This window comes from Mastomys coucha, unplaced genomic scaffold (genome assembly GCF_008632895.1).
Source record: "Mastomys coucha isolate ucsf_1 unplaced genomic scaffold, UCSF_Mcou_1 pScaffold22, whole genome shotgun sequence".
Lineage (NCBI taxonomy): Eukaryota > Metazoa > Chordata > Mammalia > Rodentia > Muridae > Mastomys > Mastomys coucha.
Window position 1 is genome coordinate 147,402,726 of NW_022196905.1, and position 26,301 is coordinate 147,429,026.

General features: G+C 45.9%; 1 protein-coding gene across 1 annotated transcript in view; it reads left to right on the forward strand.

Annotated features, from left to right (window-relative positions):
* Cers4 (ceramide synthase 4) overlaps nt 1-23,643 on the forward strand; it is a 35,570-nt gene extending 11,927 nt beyond the window's left edge. Inside the window, exons 2-11 of the mRNA XM_031338946.1 lie at nt 14,889-15,062; nt 16,395-16,512; nt 17,775-17,893; nt 18,150-18,207; nt 19,044-19,094; nt 19,792-19,884; nt 20,132-20,260; nt 20,790-20,896; nt 22,953-23,109; nt 23,189-23,643. Coding sequence (XP_031194806.1) covers nt 14,890-15,062; nt 16,395-16,512; nt 17,775-17,893; nt 18,150-18,207; nt 19,044-19,094; nt 19,792-19,884; nt 20,132-20,260; nt 20,790-20,896; nt 22,953-23,109; nt 23,189-23,365 — 1,182 coding nt within the window. The 5' untranslated portion in view covers nt 14,889 and the 3' untranslated portion in view covers nt 23,366-23,643. The remainder of the gene's footprint in view (nt 1-14,888; nt 15,063-16,394; nt 16,513-17,774; nt 17,894-18,149; nt 18,208-19,043; nt 19,095-19,791; nt 19,885-20,131; nt 20,261-20,789; nt 20,897-22,952; nt 23,110-23,188) is intronic.
* Nucleotides 23,644-26,301: the final 2,658 nt, after the last annotated feature.

A 26,301-nucleotide genomic window follows, 5' to 3' on the forward strand; every position in this document is an offset into this window, starting at 1 on the left:
GCAGATGCTGGTTTGCTGAGGAAGGAAAGGGAATTCTCTTTTGAAAATAAACATGCAGTCATGTGTCACTTAATGACCTAGAGGCACCCTAGGACATTTAGCAGGAGGTGAGTCTATTTGTAATATGAATAGTTAGTTATTCCATGTGGCTTCTTGTTTTAATAAAGAGACTTTTAAAATAAGAGCTATTGGGCAGAGGATGTAGCTCAGTTGGTAGAATGCTTGCCTAACATATAAAAAACCCTGTTTTCGACTCTGAGCAGGGTGGTGTATGCCTCTATCTCAGCACTTAGAAGAGAAGGATGACAAGTTCAAGATCACCTTTGGCTGTATAGGGAGGCCAGTCTGCGATACAGCAAACCACAACCAAAACAAAACAAAACAAAACAAAACAATGTGTGTTGGTGCATGCCTTGGGAGGATGAGGCAAGAAGATGGCAAGTTTGGAAGCACACACACACACACACACACACACACACACACACACACACACACACAGGTGGGGGAGAGAGAAAGGGGGAATGTGAGAATACAGTATGCAGTGTTGTGGTTAAAATTAATATTGGGGTTTTTTAACCCTGTCTTTGATCATTCATTTCCCGGATAAAAGACAAAACCTTTACATTTATGCAGTCATTATAATTACATTATAATGAATACATTAGAGCTGGGCAGATACCAACTCTCTATTGCTATTTTGTCTACTTTCCTGTCAATGACCCTGAGTTACAATTTGTCATGGTCCGCGTGGTGTGCTCTTATTCCAATTGGCCAGCCCTCGTGCCCATGCTTTCATGATTCACCTACTTCGTGGTGTCTTGAGATGGTTCAGAGGGTAACAGTGATTGCTGCTCATCCTGAAGATCTGAGTTCGATCCCTGGGACTCATGTTGTAGAAAGAGAAGTGACTCCTGAAAGTTGTCCTCTGATCTCCACATACATACTAAAGTCTGCACCCATGCATAAGTGTGCAACAAACAAGCAAGCAAACAAATAATAAAAAACCCCGATAATAGACTTCTGGGATGTAGCTATATGGTAGGGTTTGCTAGGTTTGCTTTGCCTTGAGACTTTTGGGTGTTCCAGTTTATGAGTGGGTGGTTATATTTTTTTTAGGGCACTAGTGAGGGAGAAACCCAGCAGTCACAAAATGATTCAGTTAAGAAAGCATGGCAACAGGATGTAGGGTGGAAGGGGTAGTTATGGAATTGTGGACACAGTCCCAGGGCCACGTGTGGACAGGGCAGGTGTAGGGTGGTATTTGGAGTATTGCAGATGCCTGTTTCTCCCTACCCGCTTCTTTTCTGGGACAGGATATCCTGTAACCCAGGATAATGTCAAACTCTTTATGTATTGTAGTTGAAGATGATCTTGAACTCCTAATCCTCCTTCTTCCTCTGAGTACTGGGGTGACAGGCATGACCATGCCTGGTTTGTACAGGTGGTGAGGGTGGAACTCAGGGCTTTATGCATGCCAGTTACATGCCCTACCAGCTGAGCTACAGCCATTCTTGAGTAGATGTTAGATGCTTGGCTCACCAGTCCTGAGTAAAAAACAAAGCAAGTGTAGTGGTGGGATGACTTGGGCTGACATATCTGGATGAGAAATGATGAGATAATGTTGGATATATAGGTTTGACCTTGACAGAGAAATCTGGAAATTTGTGGTGTGAATGTGCTGAACATAGCTTCTGTGTAGGTGAGGTTTCTCGGGGGTGAGGGGTGGGGAGTGGGGGGTAGGGGGGGCTGGCAATGACAAGAGATCCAAGGTGAGCATGATCTGAGGACAAAGGTAAAGAAAACAGCATGGATTGGAGCCAGAGTACCTGAGAGGAGGTGAACAAGAAGGTTGCGGTTCTTGGAAGCAGGTATAGATAGATGTCCTGCTAAAGGCCATAAACCCTGGGCAAGGAATTTGCACTGGGAATGACCTCGGTGGGAAAGTGTCATGGAAGACCCTGGTGGAAGGCAAGGTCTTTACTGTAGGGTAGACACATGAAAAATACTACTTGCTTCCCAGCTGGCTATAGTGGTTCACATGCTATCTATCACAGCACTCAAGAGGCTGAAGCAGGATGCTCACAGCTTTGTGACTAGTCTGAGTTACAGAGATCCTCTCTCAAAACAAAGAAACAGGGTCGTTGAGATGGCTCAGCAGGTACAGCAATTTGCTGCTAAGCCTGACAATCTGAGTTTGATCCCCAGAGCCCACATGGTGGAAAGAGAGTTTAGATTTTTATAGGGTGTCCTTTGACCTCCTCATAAATGCTGAGGGCCATGAGTGCCAATAAACAAACAGACAGATGTAGTAAATATCAAGCAACCTACCAAAACAAACCAACAAACCTTTGTTTCTTTTTTTTTAAAACTTTCTATTGATTCTTTGTGAACTCACATCATATACCCCATTCCTACTCATCTCCCCATCCTCTCATCCCTGCCCTTGCAACTTCTGCCCCAAAAGGGGAAAACAAAAACAAAAACAAAAAAGAATCTCATTGTGGAAGCAATACTGTGACACAGCGTGTCCCACAGTATACCCCTCCTTCCATACTTTTTTGCTTGCAAATGTTAATTGCAAGGAGTCATTGGTCTGATTCCAGGCCTCTGGCTTCTATACTGTCAATATTGGATCCACTTGTGACTCCTGTCCAGTATCCTTTTGTTGACCTGTGTCATGGAGATCCTGCAGTTTGGATCTGTAGAACCAGCTCCTTCATGTGCTCCAGCAGTTCACTGATGGGATAGATATAGGGGCATACCAACTCAAAGCCCTGGATCTGGGCCTGTGTGGTAGCTGAACTGGTCAGTCTGACAGCTCTTCTGTACCCACACCACCAGGGTGAGCTCTTTAGCACTGCCACAGCTAACTTATCCAGTGCCTCAGATGTCGAGGGGAAGAGCCAGCTTTCCCACTCTCATGCCCTTGGGGTCGGTTCACCTGCGCCCCTGCAAGCATGGTCACCTCTACTGTGTTGCCCAGGCAAGTTGCAGGACATATTATCCCTGGTGCTGAAGCTGGTGAGGGGTAGGGCTAGCTCTCTGGATTTCATGACCCTGGGGTCAGCTTTCCCATTTGACCTAGGTGGTGAGTGATGAGGTGATGGTGGGGCATCTCTCCCTTGTCTACACCACCACATAGCAGACTCGTGGCAGGTCCAACTCTTTCATCCTTACACCCTTGGGCTTACTGGTAACTCCCACAATCAGGGACAGCTCTACTATGTTTCCTGGGCGAGGTGTGGGCCTGGTCTCCTGAGTATTGCAGCTGATAAGGAGCAGGAGCAGCTCTTACACCTTCTGGGCTAGCTTTCCCATGATGCCCAGGTGAGGGGTAGGGCCAGTTCTGCAAAGCCTTCAGATTTCAACATGGCCCTAGGCAGCCCAGACCAGGGACATCTGCCTGGCCTTTGGTGGTAACAGATCTCTGCGGTTGCAGGGCCATAGACCCAGACATGGCCCTCAGTGGCAGCACAGGCCAAGACTTCACCATGCCCTTAGGTGGCATCACTGGCTACTCATATCAGGCTGTTCCTCACTACCCTTGAGACTCCAGTTATGCATCTCTTTGTTATGATTCTCTTTCTCTTCCATTTCTCTACCACTTCCTTGTTCATTTAGTGTCACCCTGGGTTTCTGGGTGTCAGGTCATCTGAGGAGTGGTGTCAGGAGTGTTATGTCCCATCCTTGCTGTGTCGCACCCTGCAGGGGTCTTCTCTGGTGTGGTCTGCCCACCTGGGCCATGCAGCACTATACTGACAGCTCTTCTGTACCCCACCACCAGGGTGAGCTTTTTAGCATTGTTCAGGCTCCCTGCCCAGGGGAATGTCTCAATTATCTTTTTCTCTTCTTTTCTTTTCCTTCCTTCCCTCCTTCCTTCCCTCCTTCCTTCCCTCCTTCCTTCCTCCTTCCTTGCCTCCTTCCTTCCTCCTTCCTTCCCTCCTTCCTTCCCTCCTTCCTTCCTTCCTTCCCTCCTTTCTCTCTCTCTCTCTCTCTCTCTCTCTCTCTCTCTCTTTCTCTCTCTCTCTCACTCTTTTATTTCTCTGTATATCCCTGCTGTCCTGGAACTCACTCTGTAGACCAGGCTGGCCTTGATCTCAGAAATCTGCCTGCCTCTGACTCCCAAGTGCTGGGATTAAAGGTATATGCCACCACCGCCTGGCCATCTTTTTCTTATTTCTTCAAAAATTTATTTTACTTCCCATTATGTATTTGTGTGCCTGTGTACACATAGACATGTGGAACCCAGGGGTAAAGATTGGGTAGTTTTCTTAGTTGCTCTCCACCTTATTTATTTATTTATTTATTTATTTTTGAGACAGGTTGTCCCCTCACTTGCAGCTCTCTAGTTCACCAAGATTGGTTCTTCAGTGAGGTCCCGGGATTCTTGTGTTCACATACTGGGATCCCTGGCACACACTGCCACACCTGGCTCTTAGATGGTACTATGTAGCAGAGGATGCCTCCACTTCCTGGTTTGCACAACTGTAGCCCACTCCCTAGGAGAAGCTGGGTAATAATGACCTCATAGTCCTATGGTAAGGATTTAAATGAGATGGATCAGAAAAGGGCATCATGCACATGTAAAGATCAAAGGGTAACTATTGCCTTCCATGATAGAGGCAGGCTGTCTGTGTCCTTTGATGAGTATGTCAGGCTGAGTGACCCATGAGCTTCCATAGAACCTCCCATATTAATGCAGGAGTCCTGGGATTATAGATACCTACTGACACTTTTGGCTTTATATGGGTGTTGGCGATCCAAACCCCAGTCCTATCTCGTTGCAATAAGAACATTATCCTTTGAGCCACCTCCCAGCCTGTCTGTCTGTGTGTCTTTCTTTCTTTCTTTCTTTCTTTCTTTCTTTCTTTCTTTCTTTCTTTCTTTCTTCCTTCCTTCCTTCCTTCCTCCCTCCCTCCCTCCCTTCCTTTCTTCCTTCCTTCCTTCCTTCCTTTCTTTGTTTCTCTCTTCCTTTCTCTCTTCCTTTCTTTCTCTCTTTGAGACACATTTCTGATTCTCCTGCCTCTACCTCCCAAGTTCTGGATAACAAGGCTTTCACCCCTTCAGCTGGCTTTATTTAGCACTGGGGATGGAAACTAGCATTTTATGCATGTTGGACCAGTGTTGTGCCAATTAAGCCACATTCCCTTGATTTTTTTTTTCCTTCACCCTCTAGTATTCTAAATCTATGTGCATGTGTGAGAGACCTTTTGACATCCTAAAAGTTATCCAGAATCTATACATGTTTAGCTTTTTAAACATTTTTGTTGTATTGTGTATGGGTGCAAGAAGTATGTTACAGTCCTCTCTCTGGTAGAACCTTTCAGAGTCAGCTTTTCTCTTTCCATCATGAATTCTAGGGATTGAACTCAGGGCATCAGGCTTGGCAGCAATCACCTTTACCTGAAGAGCTATTGTGACGGCCCCTATATATTCTTACATAATGGTAAAAAATGTAAAACACAAATTGGATCTTCCTTCCCTGTCCCCTGCCCTTTTCACTTCCTCTCTTTCTTCTTATTTTTCCCTTTCTAGTAGACAGGGTCTTGTTGTGCATCCTGTAACTCATCATGATTTTCCTGCTTTAGTTTCCTGAGTGCTGGAGTATAGGCATTTGCAACTTCATTTAACTCATTTCTAGATCTGGTCACTGTCTAGAATAGTCCAATCTAGTATCATGTTGTATGATGATGGAAACCTCTTATATCAACATTGGCAGGCATAGTGAATGCTACCCATATGTGGCAGTGGAGTATGTTTGTATATGTATATAACTGGTAAGACCAAGGAACTGCACATGTGGGGTGTGTGAGTGTGTGTACATGCATACACATAGGTGTGGCGGTCAGGGGTCAGCGTCAAGAGAACTCCTTTATTGCTCTGCACCTTACTGTTTTGAGACAAGTTCTTTCACTGAATCTGGAGCTTACCAGTTTGGCTAGACTGACCATCTGGCTTGTCCAGAAAGTCACTTGTTTCTGTTCCCCAGTGCTAGAATTACAGATGCATGCTGTCATGCCCAACTTTTATATGAGTTCTGGGAAGTGTGTGCATGCATACGTGTGTTTTATTGGAAATGAAATTTACAACCTGGTGTATGCCTCCAGCACAAACTGGTTTAACTTTAAGTAGCCACTTGCTTTTGAGATGCTGAAGCAGAAATAGTGAGAACTTGAGGCCACTGCAGCCTCCATAATAAGTTTCAGACTAACCAGGGCACATTGCAAGACTCTATCTTAAATTAAGATTTATGCCAGGCAGTGGTGGTACACACCTTTAATCCCAGCACTTGGGAGGCAGAGGCAGTGGATTTCTAAGTTTGAGGCCAGCCTGGTCTACAGAGTGAGTCCCAGGACACAGGGCTACACAGAGAAACCCTGTCTCAAAAAACAAAAACAAACAAACAAACAAAAAATTAAGATTTATTAAATTTTTATAATTAAAAAATAAAATTTAAATAGCTTCAAAGGACTAGAATTTTTAGGTTCTGTTTTTTCCCAAAACATTTAATAATAGTGATAATAATTTTGTGATGCTGGGGATATCTTCCAGGCTTCTCTGTGTATTGGATAAGTGTTCACATTTAACCATGCATGTAGATTAGGCAAATGTTCACATTTAGTTCCATACTAGTGGATTCCTCTATTAGTGAACTCATTCTGTAATCCAGGCTGTCCTGGAACTTGCTATTTTCTGTGTCAGGTTCCCTTGTGGCTTTATTTCTTGGCACACTGCAGCCTCACCTGATTCAGTAGTCCTTTTATACTTTGCCTACAATTTACCATTAACATATGCAAGTCTGATGCGGCTTCCTCTACCATTACCCCAGCTGAACTGTGTTGGTGGTTTTCCATTACATAGATTAGAAAGTTTGTCATTAGTGACTTCCTGTGTTTTGATTTTGTTTTTTTTTTTTTTTTAAACTCTTTGATCTGCCCACACCAGACATCATAACTCGTTTATCTCCCCTGTCATTTTACCTAGCTTTGGGTAATTTTTGTTAATTAAAACAAATAATTGTGATGAACTACATGCAGAAGTTACCCACCTTAACTATTTTAAGTGCGCAATTTGGCATTCCTAGTTTATTCACATAGCTGTGCCCTCAGTTTACAGAATGTTTTCATATTGCACAATTCAAACTATGATCATTAAATATTAACCTCCCAGTTCTCCCTCTTCCCTGCCAAGCTATGGAAATCTCTATTTTATACACACACACACACACACACACACACACGCCCGCTCTCACTCGAGCACACACACTTACATGCATGCATGCATGTTAAGATCAGAAGTTGATGTCATGCATCAGGTGTCCTCAGTTGCTCTTCATCTAGTTTTTAAAGACTTACACTGAACTCAGAGCTCCCTGGCCAAGCTAGACTGACTGGCCAGCCAGCTCTAGGGATCCTGTCTTTCTTCTCCATGCCTGATTTTATTTGGGTTCTGGGATTCTAGCACAGTAAATATTTTACTCACTGAGCCATGTCCCAAGTCCTTCTGCCCTTGAATTTGACTGCCTAGAGACCCCTTATCATTGGAATCGTGGCAGGATTTGTCTTACTTTCTTTCACTTACTATAATTTCTCCAGGATTTATCCAAACTGTATCTTTCTCCTCCTTTTAAATTTCCTGTGATATCTTATACTATGGAATCTTAGAGATTTCTTACCCCAAGTGTTGCACATCAAGACTGCTTCTAGTAGGAGGGAGGAGGGACTCCAAAGGAACACAAGAATGTTTTGGGAAGGGATGGATGTGTTCATTATCATGATTGAGGTAATGACTTCATGGGCTTTGATATATGTCAACATAAATTAGATTGTGTTGGAAGTGGTGTTGCATGCCTGTGCCGTTCCAATATTTGGAAGGTAGAGGCAGAAGAATCAGGAGTTTAAGGGCAGTCTCAGTTATATAGTGAATCTGAAGTCACCTGGGTTCATTGAAGTCACAATGAGACCTTGTCTCACTCCATCCTCCAAACAAAACAAAACAAAACAAAATAACAAACAAAAAACAAAGGTGTAAAGGTGTGCATGTGTATACAACTACAAATTTTAAACACATAGTTTTCTTGTTTTTCTTTTTTTTTAATTTTAAATTTCTTTCCCTTCCCATACTCCCTTCTTTTTCATTTCTTCCTTCCCTTCCTCTTTCTCCTTCTATTCTTCCCCTCTGTGCCCTCCCCAGGCTCTCACTATGTAGCCTAGGCTGGCCTCGAACTTACTATCCTCCTGCCTTATAGCTCCCAAGTACTGGGAGGACAGATCCACCCCACCATATCCAACTGTTCCCAAGTAACTTGCTGGTATCCCTGGGGAAATGCTATTTGTGCGGGCACCCAGACCCAGCCATGTTCATTCCAAGCCCCATGGAAGTGTTGGTGGTGAGAGTGAAGTGATGGGTGTTGGTTTCAGAGGTCACCATTCCTAGCTTGTTATGAAGCAGAGCATCCAGACCTATGGGACAGAGCAGACTGCTCCCCTCATGGGGTCCAGGGCAAAGGGGGAAGGTGGAGGAAGGGGAGAGCAAAGGACAGAGAAGAGAGGAAGAGAGGGGGAGGGAGAACTGTGGAGAAAAGAAGAGGAAAGAGAGATGAGGAGAGCCAGAGGGGGAAGAGGCAGAGAGGAAAGAGTGGTGGAGGGGAGAGACAGTGAAGAGGGAGAAAGAGGAGAGAGGAAGGAGAAGGGAGGAAGGAGACAGGATAGAAAGTGACAGTAGGAAGTGGAAGGAGAGATGAAGGAGGGAGAGTGAGGAGGAAAGGGGGGAGATAGGTAAAGAGATACAGAGAAAGATAGAGATGAGAGAGATAATCTCTTCACCAGTGACCTGCTTTTTTGTTGCCACATCTGCTAAGTTTCTAGTGCTCTCAGTGCCCATTAAGCTTTGACTCCATCGGTGTGTCAATTTTTTGTGAGTCCAAAGCCATCATGATCCAGCTATATCTAACAGCCTCCCTTGCACTGATGTATCAGGTATCAAGCCCTCAACACAAATGCTTTTGGGTGACTTTATAATCCAAGTCACCATGGGAGAAAGTTTCAAGTGGTCCAGCAGTCAAAAGGCACATCACACTCATCAATTAAGGTGTGAAGGATAGGAGCAGAGCCAAAACCTGGGCTCACAGTGGCTATGTTGGATTTGGTCAGAGACTCTTCGAGAGTGGTGAGAAGTGAGTTGAGTAGAGAAGGTTAAAACATAGTTGACTTGCAAATGCCTGAGGAATATGTTTCACTAAAACACTTAAAAGTTTTTTGTTTTTTGTTTTTTAACCTTCTTTGTTTTTTTTTTTAACCTTCACTTCTATATGTATGGGTGTTTTGTTTGCATTTATGTCTGTGTACCGTGTATGTGTAGTGCCCACAGAGGCCAGGGGAGGGCACCAGATCCACTAGAACTGGACTGACAGAGCAGGAGGGGCCTGCCATGTGTGGGTGCTGGGAATTGAACCTGGGTCCTCTGCAAGAGGTGGGTGCTGGGCATTGAATCTGGGTCCTCTGCAAGAAGTGGGTGCTGGGCATTGAACCTGGGTCCTTAGCAAGAGGAGGGTGCTGGGCATTGACCCTGGGTCCTCTGCAACAGCAGTCAGTGATCTTAATGAGTGAGCCTTCTTCAGCACTTCACTAAAAAATTTGAAACTCAATATATTGTGATACTAAACAACCTTTTCCATTCCATTTCATGTTTTACATTCTGTTCTTTTGTATGTACTTTTGTGCCTGTGTGGGCAAACACATGTCACAGAGTACACGCCGAGGTCACAATACAACTTGAGGGGCTAGTGCTCCCTTTCCATCATTCCAGTCTCAGCAATTGCACCCAGGTCATCAGACTTAGTGGCACGCCCTTTACTTCCTGAGCCATCTTACCATCCTGTTTTAATTTTTATTGTTTTGAAGCAAAGTCTGATATAGCATGGACTGCCCTCAAACTCCAAACCCAATGGTGGTCTTTAACTTCTGACCCATCTGCCTCCATCTCCTAAATGTAGGGATTGCAGCCATGCATTACAACTCCTGTGAAGTGCTGGGGCTGGAAATGAGAACCTCGTGCATGCTGGGTAATCACTCTCCCATTTGAGCCATATCCCCATCCTTTCTTTTCAAAATATAGGCCAAGTTGCTGACCTGGAACTTGTATTTTTCCTGCCTATGCTTTCCAAGGGCTATGATGACAGATGTATGCCACATCCAGCTTCTAGCATTGACATTTAAACCAATTTTTAAAAATGTCTGTGTGCATGTGCACACACGTGTGCCACGCAGCTGACAGCTTGCAGTAAGCAGTTGGCTCTCTCCTCCACCTTGAGGAGGCTTAGCAACAAGTGCTCCCAGCCATCGAGGGCCTGGGCTATGAACAAGGTAAGGGGAAGGAGAAGCTCAACAAGCTGCCTTATTGAGAATTGAATCGGGAGGGGGATGATCAGGGTCCAAGTGGGGAGGGCAGAATTGTAGCAACCTCTGTGGGGCTGGGGCAAGGCAGAGTCTTAGACTTAAGGCCTTCCTTAGGATCTTTGTGAGGTGTATGTCTGGTCATCAGCACTCCCAGATTGCCCTGGGGGAGCCAGAGCCATTTGGAAAGGACAGCTAGGACTCTAGTGCAGGACTGGCTTTAGCAATCCGAAAACACTCCCCTCATCTTGTGAGAGCCCCTGGTGTGTTAAGTAAGGTCTGGGCCTGTCTGCAAGAATCAGGTGACCCCAGGGAGGAATGGTCCTCCCGTGAGTAAATGTGTCAGTGAGGTCTTGATTGATTTACTTTCCCATAATCTTGTTTTCAGGAAGACAGAAAACAAAACAAAGCAATCCCTGCCCCCTGCAAAGTTCTGATGGCTGATGAGGGGTACTGGTATGACAGGATTTGGGGTGACAGCTTGTGCTCCAACAAGACAGATTTGGCCACTTATCTCCCTTATGTCAATTAGAACATCCAGATTAATAGAGAAAAGCAGGAGGTGTACTCAACGTGACTACAGCGTGAAGCAGGACAAAGACATTTAGAGATTCTCCCGAATCTATGTTTGGGGTCCTGAAGGGAGGTAAAGAGTTAAGTAGAGGCCAGAGTTACAGATGTCTAAGCCATCTCAGTCAAGGTGTGGTCTGGACCAGTGCTGTCCAGGTTCCGTGTCTCCAGTGAGGTGGTCTGAGCAGTTGTTGGCACAGTGTGAAAGCTCATTCCTGGAGAGAGTTCCCCTCTGTTGGCCCAGGCTTTAGACTTTCTTCTCTCCCAGCTGGAGGGTCCTGGGGTGGGGGGAATTCCAGTTTCTTGGGGCTCATTGTTTCAATACTCTGATAGCCAAAAAGAGACTCAAGTGTTTAGAGTGTGTTTATTATCCCTGTTAGGCTGGTTACAATGGGACTTGCAGAACAGCTAGGATAAAACTTAAACACACAGCACCCCCAACCCCCACCATGGGCAGGGCAGGGTAGGATATTTAGCTCCTTTCTTCACTTCCCTTGCCTTTCTTTTCTCCCCTCCTCCCTGCCTCTCTCCTCAGCTTAGCTGGTCCCTACTCTGGGCCCCTCAGCACAAAGCCCTGGTCTCTCTCTCCTCGCATACAGGGATATTTTTAGTCAGTAAGAGGGATTATCAGCTGAGTTCCAGGTGGCAGGGGCCTGGCTGGGAGAGGAGCCAGCTGGGCTTCAAAGAGCTGGCAAGCTGAGGGAGGAGGGAGAAACACAGGGGTAGGAGGGCCTTGATGATAATAAAGGTCGAGACTGGACATGTTGGCTCAGCAACCTACACTGACTCTTTGGTTGACCTCGCTCACGTTCATTTGCCCTGTAGGCTGCTCTGGCCTACCCCAGCTTGAGCACAAGGCACAGGATTTAAGGGAAGGACAATGGAGGTCAGGAGGGTTTCTAGGTAGCATGAACCTGCTGGGAACTGCCTAGGAATCATCTAGAAAACCTGTGGTGATGCATATACTTTCTGTTCCAGAACTGGGGAGACAGAGGCAGGAGGATTTTGAATGCCAAGATATCCTGGATTACTTAGGGAGACCCTGACTTTAAAACCAGGGGCTGCGTTTGTGGTGTGGTGGGGGTGGCTCACTGGTGAGTGCTTGACTAGCATCTGAGGGGCTATAGGACCTACCCCAGCACTGCAAATATAATAGTAATCTTATTATACCAGGTGTAGTGATGTATGCCCTTTATCTCAGCATTTGGGAAGTGGAGGCAAGGCTGGGCAAGATTTTCTCCTTTAAAGCTAAGTGTTGGGATGTGGCTCAGCAGTAGATCATATATTCGTAGCATTGTCCAGTAAGGAGCTGGAATTGTATAGCTCAGCTGTAGAGTTCTTACCTAGAATCTACCAGGAGGGCTGGACCTGCCTAGGATACTCTAATAAGAGGCTGGGGAGGGGGATGGTTTGTCAGTAGAGCACATGCTTAGAATCTACCATAGTGGATCTGGGAGTGTGATTCAGTGGTAAAAGCCCTTTCTAGAATCTCTCAGTGAGGGGCTAGGGTCATGTCTTAGTGGTAGAGTGCTAGGTTCCACTCTCAGAACTGGGGTTGTGGGGACCTGGGGGTGGGGCGTAAAGGAGAAAAGCATCCACTGCCTTGTGAGTAAAGCATTTGCTATGCAAGCAAGAAGACACTCACAGAAATGCCTCTGATACCAGTGCTGGGGATTAGAGACAGGAGGATCCTGGGTACTCACTGGGCAGTCCAGCCAGCTTGTAAGCTATAGGTACAGCTAGAGACCCTGTCTCAAAAAAATAAAGTGGAAAATAATTTAGGAAGATACCTAGTGTCTGTCTCTGGGCTCCACATGTACATGCAAAGCTCATGGACTTGCCCATGTATGCATATACCACCCACAACACAAAGAATCATCCAGAAGCTGCCACATACCAGTGACCCCCCTCAGTCTTTCTCAAACCACTTCCCTACCTCAAATCATTACTAACACTGTTACTCATAGTCACACCACTGTAGGCATCATTTTCAGTCTCCTACTAGGAATGAACTATTGTGGATGCCAGTTACAGATGAGAAAACTGACTCACAGAGAGAGCAAGGAAGGCATCTACTCCCAAGGTTACATAATTGGTAAATGGCTGAGTCAGGAATTAAATCAACCAGGATGGAACCTCCTGTTCCCACCTCCACTCCATTCCCCAGTAATGTAGGGATCTGTTGTACTCGTTTTTCAGACTGAACATATGAGATGTGAGGAGATGGAGCTGAGTTTCAAAGAAAAAGTGGAAACTGAGGAATCCTGAAGCCCTTCACCTTACTTTCTCAAGAGTGGCTGCTTAGAATGAGCTGGGGGTATAGCCCAAATGTAGAATTTTGAGTTTTGTTGCTGGGAAAGGCATTATTCAGATTCTCCCAGGAGTCTCCAGGGGAGGCCAACTTGGCACCTTGATTTGAACCCAGTGAGATAGATCCATTTGGAACTACTGACCTAAATATAGAACTGCCAGACAACCAGTTTGCAAAGAGTAGCCACAGGAAGCCAACCAACCTTAGCAGCATAGATTTATTTGGCCTAATTTTGAATTTTATGTTGATAGCATTTTGTGTAGACAACAGTATGTGCTAGTGTGCATGTGAAGTTCTTTTGTGTTTTGGAGAGGGAGAAGAGGAGGGGGCACTGAGGATTAAACTTGACCCTCCTGTGTTTTAGGCAAGTATTTTACTGAGTGATACCCACAGTTTTCATTATTGATTTGTTATTTCTTTCCTGCCATTGTGAAGTTGATTTTTCTCCTGATTTAGGGTCTTATATAGCCCAGGATGGCCTCAAACTCACTATGCAGCCAAGGGTGATGATCTTGACTCCCCCCCCAAAAAAACCCCAAATAAAACCAAGATCATGCAAGCATATTTCAAACCTCAGTTGAGCAATCTCATCACTGTGACAAAACATCTATCATAAATAATTTAAGGGGAAAAAGATTTATTCTGGGTTACTATTTGAGTGCCATTACATCACAGTGGGAGGGTATAGTGGAGAAGAGCAGTTTGAGACATGGTGGCCAGGAAGCAGAAGAAAGCCCTAGAAGAAGGCTTCAGGCAAGACATAGCCGCAAGGACACCCCCAAGGCTCTTCCTACTTTTTCCTGTACCCTAATACTATGAGCCCTTCAAGGATTAACCATGCAATAGGTCAGAACCTCCAGGATCTAACTCTGAAAATGGTTTCTTACGCAAACCAGAAATACCACTCACCTGGCTTTAAAAACATTATTCATTTTTTTTTTAATGTGTGCCTTAGTTACTGTTCTATTGCTGTGATGAAATACTATGGCCAAAACAACCTATAAAAGAAGGTATTTAATCGGAGCTCGCTTACTGTAAGTTCCTCTCTTACAGTCAGAGAGGTTAGTTCATTGTCACTAAGTTGGGGAGCATGGCAGCAAGCAGGCAGAGATGGCACTGAAGCAGTAGCTGAGAGCTTACATCCTGACCTGCAAGTAGTAGGCAGAGAGCCTACTGGGCCTGGAGTGGGCTTTGCCAACTCTAGTGACATACCTCCTCCAACAAGGCCACAGCTCCTAATTCTTCTTAAACAGTCCACCAACTAGGGACCAAACATTCAAATATATGAGCCTATGGAGGCGTTCTCATTCAGACCACCATATTGTACATGGGTGTGCTGCCTGCAGGTATGTCTGTGCACCACATTGTGCGCATTGCCTATGGGAGTCAGAAGAGGGCATTGGCTCTCTCAGGCTGGAGTTGCAGATGGTTATTAGCTGCTGGTGGGTCCTTGGGCAGATCAGCCAGTGCTCTAAACCACTAAACCATCTCTCCAGTATTTCACTTCTGAGTTTCTTCAAGTAGAATGCTCTGTGGCTCTGAAGATTCAGCCCCACCTACTGCACACAACCTTTGAGTTGAGTTGAGTTGCTTACCCGATTGTGTATCCACAGCATGCCGTTCAGCTTGAGTGAGTTGCTGTGGCAGGAGGCATACTGGTTACCACCCAATGTCACATGGGCACAGCTGGAGGACCGTGATGGCCTGGTGTTCGCCCACCCTCACCACGTTTTCGCTGCCTTGCCAGTGGCTCTGGTCCTGGTGGTTGTGCGCACCATCTTTGAGAGGTGAGTGCCATTCTGTGGCTATGGCTGGTGAAGCCCTGCTGGGTGTATGCATGTATGCATATGCATGAGTGTGCATGTGCGTATGCATGAGTATGCGTATGCGTGTGCATGTTCGTGGTGTGTGTGTATGTGTGTGTGTGTATGTTTGCTTGCCCTGTGGGGGTTCCCCATTTTCAAATACACAGTGAGGTACCTGGTTTTAAACCTAAACAACTTTCCTTTCTTTTTAAAAAGAGATTTATTTTTATTTAAGTGTGTGTGTGTGTGTGTGTGTGTGTGTGTGTGTGTGTAGTGAATTTGGTGTATGTGTGTTTATACAGAGGCCAGGGGACATCAAGATGTCCTTTATCATTCTCTATCTTAGTACCTTCAGATAGTTTTCCTGATTGAGTCTGGAGCTAGGCTGGTGGGTAGCAAGCCCTAAGTGTTCCTCCTATCTTCCTCTCCCAGCCTGTCAGAGAGATGAGGTTACAGGCAGGCATATGGCCACACCTAGGTTTTTGCATGGGTGCTGGGAATTTGAACTTATATACTCAATGCTTGTGTGGTAAATACTCTTAGTGAACCATCTCCCCAGAGCTCTCATACTTCTTTTTTGAAGGCTTCTCTGTCATATACAGTTCTAAGATGTATGTATGCCTTAACTCAATGCTTGATGCCAATATATGACACGGTACTATTATTACTCCCATTTTACAGAAGGAGAAATAGAGACACAGAAAGATTTAGTAACATGACTAAGAATATAAGATCAGCTGGGCCTGTAGGAATTCTGGGAAGCTCAATTCAGATAGGCCTTAAGGAAGGGGTTGACATCTTTAAAGAGCTGATGTTCACTCTGTGGTCTTAGGGCACCCTCCTGTGGGCAATGTGGGTACTGATGAACCAGGTATCTGCTGCAGGAAGGATGGCAGTGTATCAGATTTAACAGCCCCTTCCTTGAGGAGCCTGATGCTGAGAGACTCAGACCCAGGTCACCAGGATACAGTTAGTGAGAAGACTTCAACCTGGTTGAGGATGAGTGAAGGAACCTGGGCTCCCGGTGAATTGGTTTGAACATCTCTCTCCTGAAGACAAAGCTAGTGTCTTTTCTTAGGTTTGGTCGGATGCAGTATACAGGTCTCTTTGGGCCTTGAGGGATTAAGCTTGGGAGTAGTGGCAAAAAATTCTGTCCTGCCTGTGTGGGCATTTTGGTTCTGAGCTTCCAAACCCTCTTTTCAGATGGATTTGAACTATACATATTGATGAGGCTTGTTCAAGCCTCAGGTCCTCTCACTTTCCTCCTGTTACTGACACATCCCTTCATTTGAGTTCTGTCTTTCTTACATTCAGATTTGTGGCCTTGCCCCTGAGCCGGTGGATGAGTGTGCCGGATCCAGTCAGGAGAAAGATAAAGCCCAACCCAGTGCTGGAGAAATACTTCCTCAGGATGAAGCAGAGTCCAGCGGAGGTGAGCTCTAAATCCTCTTGAGAACTGCATGGTGATCGCCCTGGAAACCAGGCATAGAAGTGGTGTGTGGGACAGGGACCTCTGACACACCCTACATTCAGCTTGAATCTACAGATTCCCTGGTATGTGAGGCTCTGCTCCTCTGTCTGCTGGTTTGTGACATCCCACCCCTTCCCGCTGTGCAGAGACTCGCAAACTAGTCACATCCTTCCCGAGTTTTGTGGGGCCTGAAACTACTTCTCTCCCAGCATGAGGCTACCCTTCCTAGCCTCAGGTTCCATAGGTTTTGAAGCCCCATCCCTCATATTTCTCTTGAAAACAAGTTCATGCTCCTCATCTCCTTGAGCCTGCCCCTTTCAGGCTTCCTGGGTATTATATGAGGCCCTGCCCTTCCTGGTCTCCTTGGGACCTGGGGGAAACTTACTTTCAAGGTCTCCAGGCATAAAATTGTCCCTCCTTAGCCTTCCTGGGACACGAAGCCATGCCTCTCCTGGTCTCCCTGAGACTTGAAGGTCCCATCCTTCTCAGGGTCCCCAGGTTTTGAAACTGGCATTCCAGCCTTCCTAGGTCATGAGTCCCTGCACCTCTAGGCTTCTTGGGGCTTGAGGCCCTGCTCCTTTCTCCCAGGCTTCTTGGGACCCTGTGGTCCTACCCCTGTGATGCTTTCTGGCATATGAAGCCCTCTTCTCTTCTCTGACATCAACTTTATGGTCACTCAACAAACAGATTCTGGGATCACATTATGGAGAGTAGATTTCTTCCCAGTTCTGGGAAGGGACAAGATGCTTTTAATCCAGTGGAGTGGCTGGAGTGTCAGAAGCAGCCCTGTGGTTCTGCCTCCATTCCCATCCTTGGTGTGGCAGTCCAGTTGGCCTGGTCTGGGTCAGGTTCTGTCGGGAAAGGTGGGAATGATGGCAGTGTGCCCTGGCTGGGTACAGAAGAGCTTCTACAGAGCAGAGAGCTGAATGCCTGCCTAGGGTAGTGTCCTATTCTGCTGCTTGTTGCAGTGCAAACACAAACTGCAAGTTGGAGAAGAAAGGGTTCATTTCAACTTAAACTTTCAGGTAACAGTCCATTGCTGAGGAAAGTGAAGGCAGGAAGTCAAGGCAAGAACTGAAGTAGATGCCACCTTACCCCTCCTTTCTTTCCTCTGTGGGAAAGATCTTAAGCTTCAGTGGGGAATCAAAGTGGGACCAGAGACAGAGGGTAGGAAACCAGCATTGGGCCTGTATAATCCTTCCCCATCATTACTCCTTTCTCAGACCCAGATGGCCCTCCTGGCTTCCCAGTGTGGCCTCACCCTGCGACAGACTCAACGCTGGTTCAGGAGACGTCGGAACCAGGATCGACCTTGCTTGTCCAAGAAATTCTGTGAAGCCTGGTAATTGTGGGGTTCAGGGGAGGTAAGGTCTGTCTTAATGATGAGGCCCCATTCCTCCTAGCCTGCCTAGATGATGAAACCCTGCCTCTCCTAGCCTGTCTGGGTGAGGGGGCTTCCCCCTCCTATCCTCCTTGGTACTTGAGGTCCTTCCCTTCCCACACTCCCTTTCCATCTCCCTGTCAGATGAGGCTCCACCTCTGGGTCCTGGACCCTGTTCTTTTGGCAGCTGTCTTACTAACTTCTTCCTCTTCTGCAGCTGGAGGTTTTTCTTCTATCTGTGTTCCTTCGTGGGTGGCACCTCTGTCCTCTACAATGTGAGTAAACTTGAGGGTAGTAGTGAAGGCCTCTAATCCACAAGCATCCACAGGTGCTTAATGAAGACCTACTGTGCACCAGGAGCTGGCCATCTGCAGTGAATGAATCTGCTGGGGAGGAGTGGGAGGGCTGAGCTGAAACGAGGGAGGAGAGAGGAGGGCTGAGCTGTGGTGAAGGAAAGAGCATGCTGTTCTAGCTTTTGTTTTTGTTTTCTGTTGCTGTAATAACATATCCTAACAAAAGCAGCTCAAGGGAGAAAGGATTTATTTTATATTTTGGCTCGTGGTTCCTGGTATAATCTGTTATAGCAGGGGAGGTAGCCTGAGGGACTTAGTTACATCCACAATCAGGAATAGACAGCAAGGAATGCATGCATGTCAGTGTTCGGCTCACTCTTTTTTTCATCTAGTCTAAGGGCCACCTCATGAAATCGTGCTACCCACATTCAGGATGGTTCCTTCCATTTCAACCCCATTAAGAAAGTCTCTCATACAGGCACACCCATAGACCAACATAATTTAGACAAACCTTCATTGAGAGCATCTTTCCAGGTGATTCTTAATTGTGTTAGGTTGCAATTAAAACCAACCATCAGACTTAACACTCAGGAGCTGAAGGCAGAAGGACCATGAACTTGAGGACAATGCGTGCTACATGGTGAAAAATGTAAAATATAAATATAAAAAATACAATATAAAAGCAGGGAAGAGTGAAATTAGTACCCAGAAGGCTGTGGAAGCCTTGGTAATGGGAATTCAGAACCCCATTACCCAAAAGTCAGGGAGGAGGCTGATTTTTGCCTTTGGAGAGCTTGAGATTCTTTGTTCCTTCGTAGGAGTCATGGTTCTGGACACCGGCATTGTGCTGGGAGAATTACCCACATCAGGTGAGTGGCAGGAACTGTGGAGAAGCTCAGTTCTTGTGGTCAAGGCAAAAGAGCCAAGCTGTGTAGCTGATGAGGCCCAGCCCCAATAATTGCCTGTATAATGAGGCCCTACCCTTCTTACCTGCTTGGATTATGAGGCTCCTTCCCACCTACCTGCCTGTGTGATGAAGCCTGGCCTTTCATAACCTGTCTTGGTGCTGAGGGCCCAGTCTTTCTAGTATTCTTGGTACTTGAGACTCTGACTCTCATAGCTTCTCTGGGATGTAAGGCCTCATTCCTCTTTAGTCTGCCAGGCAGATAAGTTGAGTCCTTGTAACTTTCCATAACTCTTTTGGTTATGGTGCCAGTCTTTCCTGGTCTCCTGGTACTTGAAGGTATGCCTCAACTCCCTGGTCCATGGATCCTCCCTGGGCCATGAGATCCCATTCTTCTCTGACTCTTGTATGTGAGGACACTGCACTCCCAACTCTATTTTTGATTCTTCTTTGGATGAAAGAGGGGTCAAAAGGGAGGAAAATAAGATCAGGAGCTACCCTAGACCACTGTTCTTGATTACCTCCAGGGATGGGAATGATGCTTTGCTCACCTATCATTCAAGTGTCTAGGTTTTGGGCAACCTGGAGAGAATCTCCATCCAAGTCCCTTTCAGGTAGGAACCCCCACATTTCATAGCTAATCTTCCCTTACTCTGCTGTAGACCCTGAATTTGGCCCTGTACTGGTGGTACCTCCTGGAGCTGGGCTTCTACATTTCACTGCTAATCACTCTGCCCTTTGACATCAAACGCAAGGTGAGTAATGAGCCAAGAGTCCCCTGGAGATGTGGGTAGCATGGGGCGGGGGGATAATTTCCAATTTCCGGGCAGGGCCTGAAGTGGGAAGAATTGGCCTTGATATTGTACCCTGAGGTACCCTTGATTCCTCACAGAAGGTATGGGATCCAGAGGCCTTATGGATCTTCTGAAAAGGCTTGCTTCCAGGCATGTGGCCATCTAGCCACAGAGGCTTGTCCTGGTGGTGACCCACTGTCTTCTGCAGGACTTCAAAGAGCAGGTGGTGCACCACTTCGTGACTGTGGGACTGATAGTCTTCTCCTACAGCATCAACGTGCTCCGCATTGGCTCTGTGGTACTGTGGTTGCATGACTGCTCCGACTACCTGCTGGAGGTGGGTTCATCTCTACACTTGCCCTGCCAACCCTGCTATTTTCTTGGGCATGGAGAGGAGACCCAGCCTTCACTGGGGTATCTGATGAGACCTTGCCCTTCCTAATCTGCTAGGGTGATAAGGCCCTGCCCACTCAATCTCTCTGGAAGGTGAAAGTCCAAGCCTCCCTATTTAGCTTCCCTGTGACATAAGGCCTAATCCCTTCTGGTCTCTCTGGGACAGGGGTTTCCATCTCTGTCTGACTCTTTTATATGAGGGCCTGCCCCTCCAAGCTTTTCAAGGACTAGAGGTACCACTCCCCCGTCTCCCTGGAGATGAAATTGTCTGTCTGCCTGACTGGTTGTCTGTCTGTCTATCTGTCTTGTCTCTGCCACTCTTTCATTCTTTATCCTTTCTAGGTAGTTCTGGACATATGGCTTTACCTCAGTTCACTTGGCTTCATGCCATAGTTTATTGTCTCCCTCATCTGCTCCACCACTTTCCATGGGTTTTGGTCCTGAGCCTGTTTTTCTTTGGTTTCCCTCCCCAGGGTTGTAAGATGCTCAACTATGCTCGCTTTCAGCGAGGGTGTGATGCTCTCTTCATCATCTTCGCCTTAGTTTTCTTCTACACGCGCCTCATATTCTTCCCCACCCAGTAAGTCCTGAGGGTTTAGGGAGAGGGTAGGGTGTGTCCAGGATTTGGCAGCCCTCAGCCTTGGTGCCGTACCTTGGTGAACTGGAGGTGTTGGCTGGAATTTTTACAGAGCACAACATATGCAAAGGCACAGAGGTAAGAGAAACAGAAAACTGAGTGCAGCACTAATATAATGCAGTGCACTTCCAGAATAGGAAGAAAGAGGAGGAAGCTGTCTGAGTGCCTGGTTGCTAAGATTGTCCAGTAAATACATTTTTATATTTGTTGAGCCTGGAATATGTCAGAGGGTGAAGGAATATCAAAGAGAGCAATGCAGACGACTGCCCTCCTGGAACTAACTGATGTGGGTGAGAAAAAGAGGAGATAGGCAAACAAGCAGAAAACAAGTCATAAAGCAGTGATAGCACTGAAGAAGAAGTAAAGCTGGAAGTGTACAGGAAGCAGGTGTATAGGTGGTTGGCCTCGGATGAGTAACTCTCAAGGGACATTTCACTGATAGCTATAGAATATAGAGAATGAATGGAGCTCACAAATCATACTGATCATAGAGGAAGATGGTCCAGGTGGAGGGCACAGCATATGCTAAGGCTCTGAGCTAGACTGTGCTCCAGTATTGGAAGAACAGAAATGAGTTCACATGGTTGCAACAGAGAAGAGGATAAGATGAATGCAAATAGGTGACCAGGGCAATGAATCATGAAGGATCTTATGGGATGTCATCTGAAGGGAGGTAGGAGCCATGGGGAGTTGAGGGCAGATGGTGGGAAGCTAGGGTAGATGAACCAGAGCAGGAGACCAGATTAAGGAAACACCATCAGGGCTAGGAGAAACTTCAGGGGGCATCAGGGGTCCAGCTGCTTTGTGCTGGTTTTGAGCCACCTATGCTCGTTTTGTAGGCACAGGGGAGGCAAGTGGCATGTCAGGCGGAGCTTTCTAGAAGGGTGGTGTGTAAATGCAGGAGTTGCCAGTTTGTAGGCATTTGCAGCACGAGGTTGGACAGTGTCACCTGGAGGTAAGGTATGGATACAATTCAAATCCTAGAGCTCCCTGATGTTTGTTGGAGAAGTTATGAAATATGTAGCAAAGTTCAGTGGTAAAGTGTTTGCCTAGTGCCTGTTGGAGAAGATAGAAGGAAAGAAAAAAGAAGGATGTGGAAGATGGAGAAGGAAGAAGAGTGTGGAGAAGGAGGAGGAGGGAAGGAGGTGAGTGTGGAGGAGGAGGAGGGAAGGACATAAGTGTGGAGGAAGAAGAGAAAGGGAGATGAGTGGTAGAGGGAAGAAAGAGGAGGAGGAGGAAGGGAGATGAGTATGGAGGAAGAAGAGAAAGGGAGATGAGTGGTAGAGGGAAGAAAGAGAGGAGGAGGAAGGGAGATGAGTGTGAAGGAGGGATGAAGGAGAGGAGGAGGAAGAGGAGGAGAAAGAGGGAGATTAATGTGGAGGAGGGAAGAGGGAGAGGCGTGGGCTCCTAGAAGGCATAAGAGATTCGAGGGGAAAAGAAATAAAGTAGCTGGGGGGCAAAGATTGATCTAAGGTGTGTGGCTGAATTTTTCTTTTTTTTGCATATGAAATAGTAGCAGGATTGGTTTTGATGGTAATGGGTGTGTGTAGGAAACAAGAGCTGTGACCTTGCAAAAGAGATGGTATAATCAGAGCTAGGGTCAAAGACTGTGCTGGGGACAGCTGGCAAGAGGGTGGAGGTACAGGAACAGCAGGTTCAGGAACATTGTTTCTTAATGGCTTCTGGTGGCTCTGTGAGATGAGTACGTAGGTTTCAGGTTGATGCAAAGAGTCATTGTGTATCTAAGGAGAAATGAGTAACCCTAAAGGGTCACTGAGAAGGTCTGGTGGGACACTAGGTACTGCGTTGGAGTTTGTAGTTCAGACAGGCCAGGTGACAAACTTGTATGTTCCTCTGTCTTAGTATAAGCAGGTGAAGAGAAGTACCATCTAAGGATGGCGGAACCAGGAAGGTTTGGGAGCGCAGAATCCATCTACACTGGTTCATAGAAAGAGGAGCTATACAGATGGATGAAACTCCTTTCTGCTTCCTACCTTAGGGTCATCTATACTGTTATATTTGACTCCATCAAGAACTCAGGCCCCTTCTTTGGCTACTACTTCTTTCTTGTGCTCCTGGTGGTGCTACAGATTCTTCATGTGTACTGGTTCTACCTCATCCTGCGCATGCTCTCCAGTTTCCTGAGGAAGGGTCAGGTATGGAGGCTCCCTGGACCCCTCCCTCGCCAAGAGCTCCCCACCCTGTTCTGAACTCTGGCCCCATCTGTTTTCATAGATGAGAGAGGACATTCGTAGTGATGTGGAAGAACCAGACTCCAGTGATGACGAGGCAGTTTCTGAAGGTCCCCAGCTGAAGAATGGGATGGCTCGAGGGTCTAGAGCAGCCATTACCAATGGCCCACGGAGCCGGGCAGCAGCATACCTGACCAATGGGCACACCCGGGCCACATAGACAACTTCGGACTGATGTTGAAGGGTTGCCTCCAGCATTGTGGATATCTGGATGCTGGGCTGGTGACTCTAGGAGACAGGGAGGCCCTACCTCAAGGTAGGAAGAAGGCTGATGATCTGTTTCCCTTCTGTTCCTCTCACTTTATCCCTTTGAGCAACTTGACTGAACCTGGGGGAGCAGTGGACTCTGCATCTGGCCAGAGCCACCCCGAAGCTGTAGCTTGGGGGCTATGGGGAGCTTTGGCTCCAAGGACCAATAAAACTTGAACAGTGATGACTTCTCTGCCCCAGAGCTTGAGTTCCCTTCACAGCTCTTCCTCTCCATAACTTACTCTGTTGACAGGATTACTCATTGCTACATCAAGATTTATGTCCACTCTTGCCCATAGAGCACCAAGCATGAAGACTCCCTGCTCCTCAGTGTCTTCACTTTGTTCTACTTCAAAGTAGCTCTCCAGGACGTTGGTGTTAGCCCCTACAGGCTGACTTTTAGGAAATAAGTGATTAAGCTTAGGTAAAGTCTCTCTGTTTGCAGTCCAAGCCAGAGGGTTGAGCAGAAACCTGTGGATGTCTTTGTATCCCTTGCTAAAGCAACCTGTAGCCCACCCTGGGGTCTTTAGACTCCCTTGAGACAGTGGAGACCTAAGATTTGGTATGCAGTCACTATCTTCAGGAGTGCTATAGGAAAGCATTCTCCAAGATGGAGTCTGGGTGACCAGTGTTACTTAACTCAGAAATCAAAGCCAGAGGCCCCATGTATGTTAGACATGCCATCTTTGGGAGTATGCAAGAGGAACTGAGTGTCTTGGAAGAGTGAGAATCAGAGAGTGGAGAGAAGAGGTCATCTCACTGGACATCCACAAGTAAAAGCTCTTGGTACAAAGAGCAGATCCTGGCATGGTGACTCATGACTATCATTTAACACCAGGGAGGACACAGCCTGGAAGAACATGTAAGCCTGTGATACAAAGCAGGGCCCACCTTCAAAACAAACAATGGGAAGGAGTGTCAAGGAACAGGTACTCCAGAAGAGAAAACTAGACAAAAATCCAGGATCAAAACAGCTAAGAAAAGGATGGAAGAAGGATGGGGCAAGAATGAGGGTCAGCTCTGGGTGCAGAGCAGGGTGGCAAGATGAGATGGATTTTTGCCTTCTGGAGAGTATGGGGAAAAAGAAGAGAAATGTGGCTTCTGTTGAAAGAACAACAGTTTAGGAGAAATATAAGTAATACTGGTAGAGAATGCATGGAGACTTGTGAAGGAGACAGGAAGACAAAGCAGCCAATAGGAAAGGAGGGGGTTGGAAGGGATGAAATAAAAAATTAAGAGAAAATGCTGTAGATAGTAAATGGGTGAGAAAACTGGAAAAGAACATGAAAGGGTGTTTGAGAAGGAAGGCAGAGGGTCATTGACAAGAGAAACAGCTTCTAGAGAACTTGAGGGATGGAAACAAGGTGTGGCCACAAGTCTGAAATCACAGTACTCTGGACGCTGAGGTAAGAAGATTGTAGGTTTGAGGCCAGCCTGGGAAGGAGCACCAACCTAGAAAAGTAACAACTATAACAAAAAAATGCAGTGGAAGTGCATAGTGGTACCTGGACACAATGGGATTTTTTTTTTTTTTTTTAGCTGTAAAGAATAAATCATGATAGTTGCAGAAAAAGTGAGTGCAACTGGAAGTCATGTTTGGTAGAAGAAGACACACTCAGACAAATACTGAATGTTTTCTTTTATGCAAAACTTAGATTCAGATGATAAATATTTGTGTATGTGTGTGTGTTTGCATTTATATATTTATAGGTTATGAAAATATAGGGGTCATGGGCCAGGCATGATGATGCATGCCTTTAATCCCAGAACTTGGGATCTCTGAGTTCCAGGCCAGCCTGGTCTACAAAGCAAGTCCAGAACAGGCTGTTACACAGAGAAATCCTGTCTTTGAAAAAATAAAATAAAAGAAAGAAAGAAAGAAAGATAATTGAGTTGAAGAATGTAATCTAAATGACATGGAAACAGAAGAGAAAAGAACCAGCCAGAAAGGGACAGAGTGGGGGAGGTACACAGGAAAAGTAATGAGTAAACGAGGGAATGATTCATGTTTATGAAGATGTCAGGATGCACCACATTACTTTTTAGGTAAACATAAAAAAATAGGACCAATAAACTTAAAATGCACACTGACCTTACTAATAACTTCAGTACAGAGTAATGCTGGGTTTTTAACATAATAGTTGTGATGGTTAACCTCCATTGTCAGCTTGATGAAATGTAGAATCATGTGGGAGATAGGCCTCTAGGGAGTATTTTGATTAAGTTAATTGAAGTGAGGAGGCTTGCTCACTTGAGTGGCACCATTTCCTGCTAAGAAGAATGTGTATAGCCAAATACGATTGTTATTATTGATTGAATGGAATTTTCTGTATATGCTAAGTCCATTTCCTCTATAGTATATGTTTGTTAACTTTCAGTTTGGATAACCTCTCTATATGACAGTTTAGTATTGAATTCACCTACTAGTATCATATAGGGGTCTATTTTTCCATTTGATGTTTGTTTTATGAAGTTGGAGCCCCAACTTTTGGTGTGTTTGGTTTTAATGCTCATGATAGAATGTTTTCCATCTTTGGATTTTTATCAGTGAAGGTATATTTCTTGGAGATAGCATAGAGTTGAATCTATTTTTTCCCCTTAAATATATGAATAGATTTTATTTTCATTTTATAAGAATTATTTAGTTGCTGGATGGCAGCATGGCTTTACTCCCAGCACTTGGGAGGCAAATACAGGTGAATCTCTGTAAGTTTGAGGCCAGCGTGGTCTACAGAGGTAGGTCTGGGACAGGAAGGGATACACAAAGAAACCCCGTTTAAAAATTATAGAACTTGAAGTTTATAAGAATGTTGAGAGGTTTCATTGCTCCCTTTCCCCATCATGTGT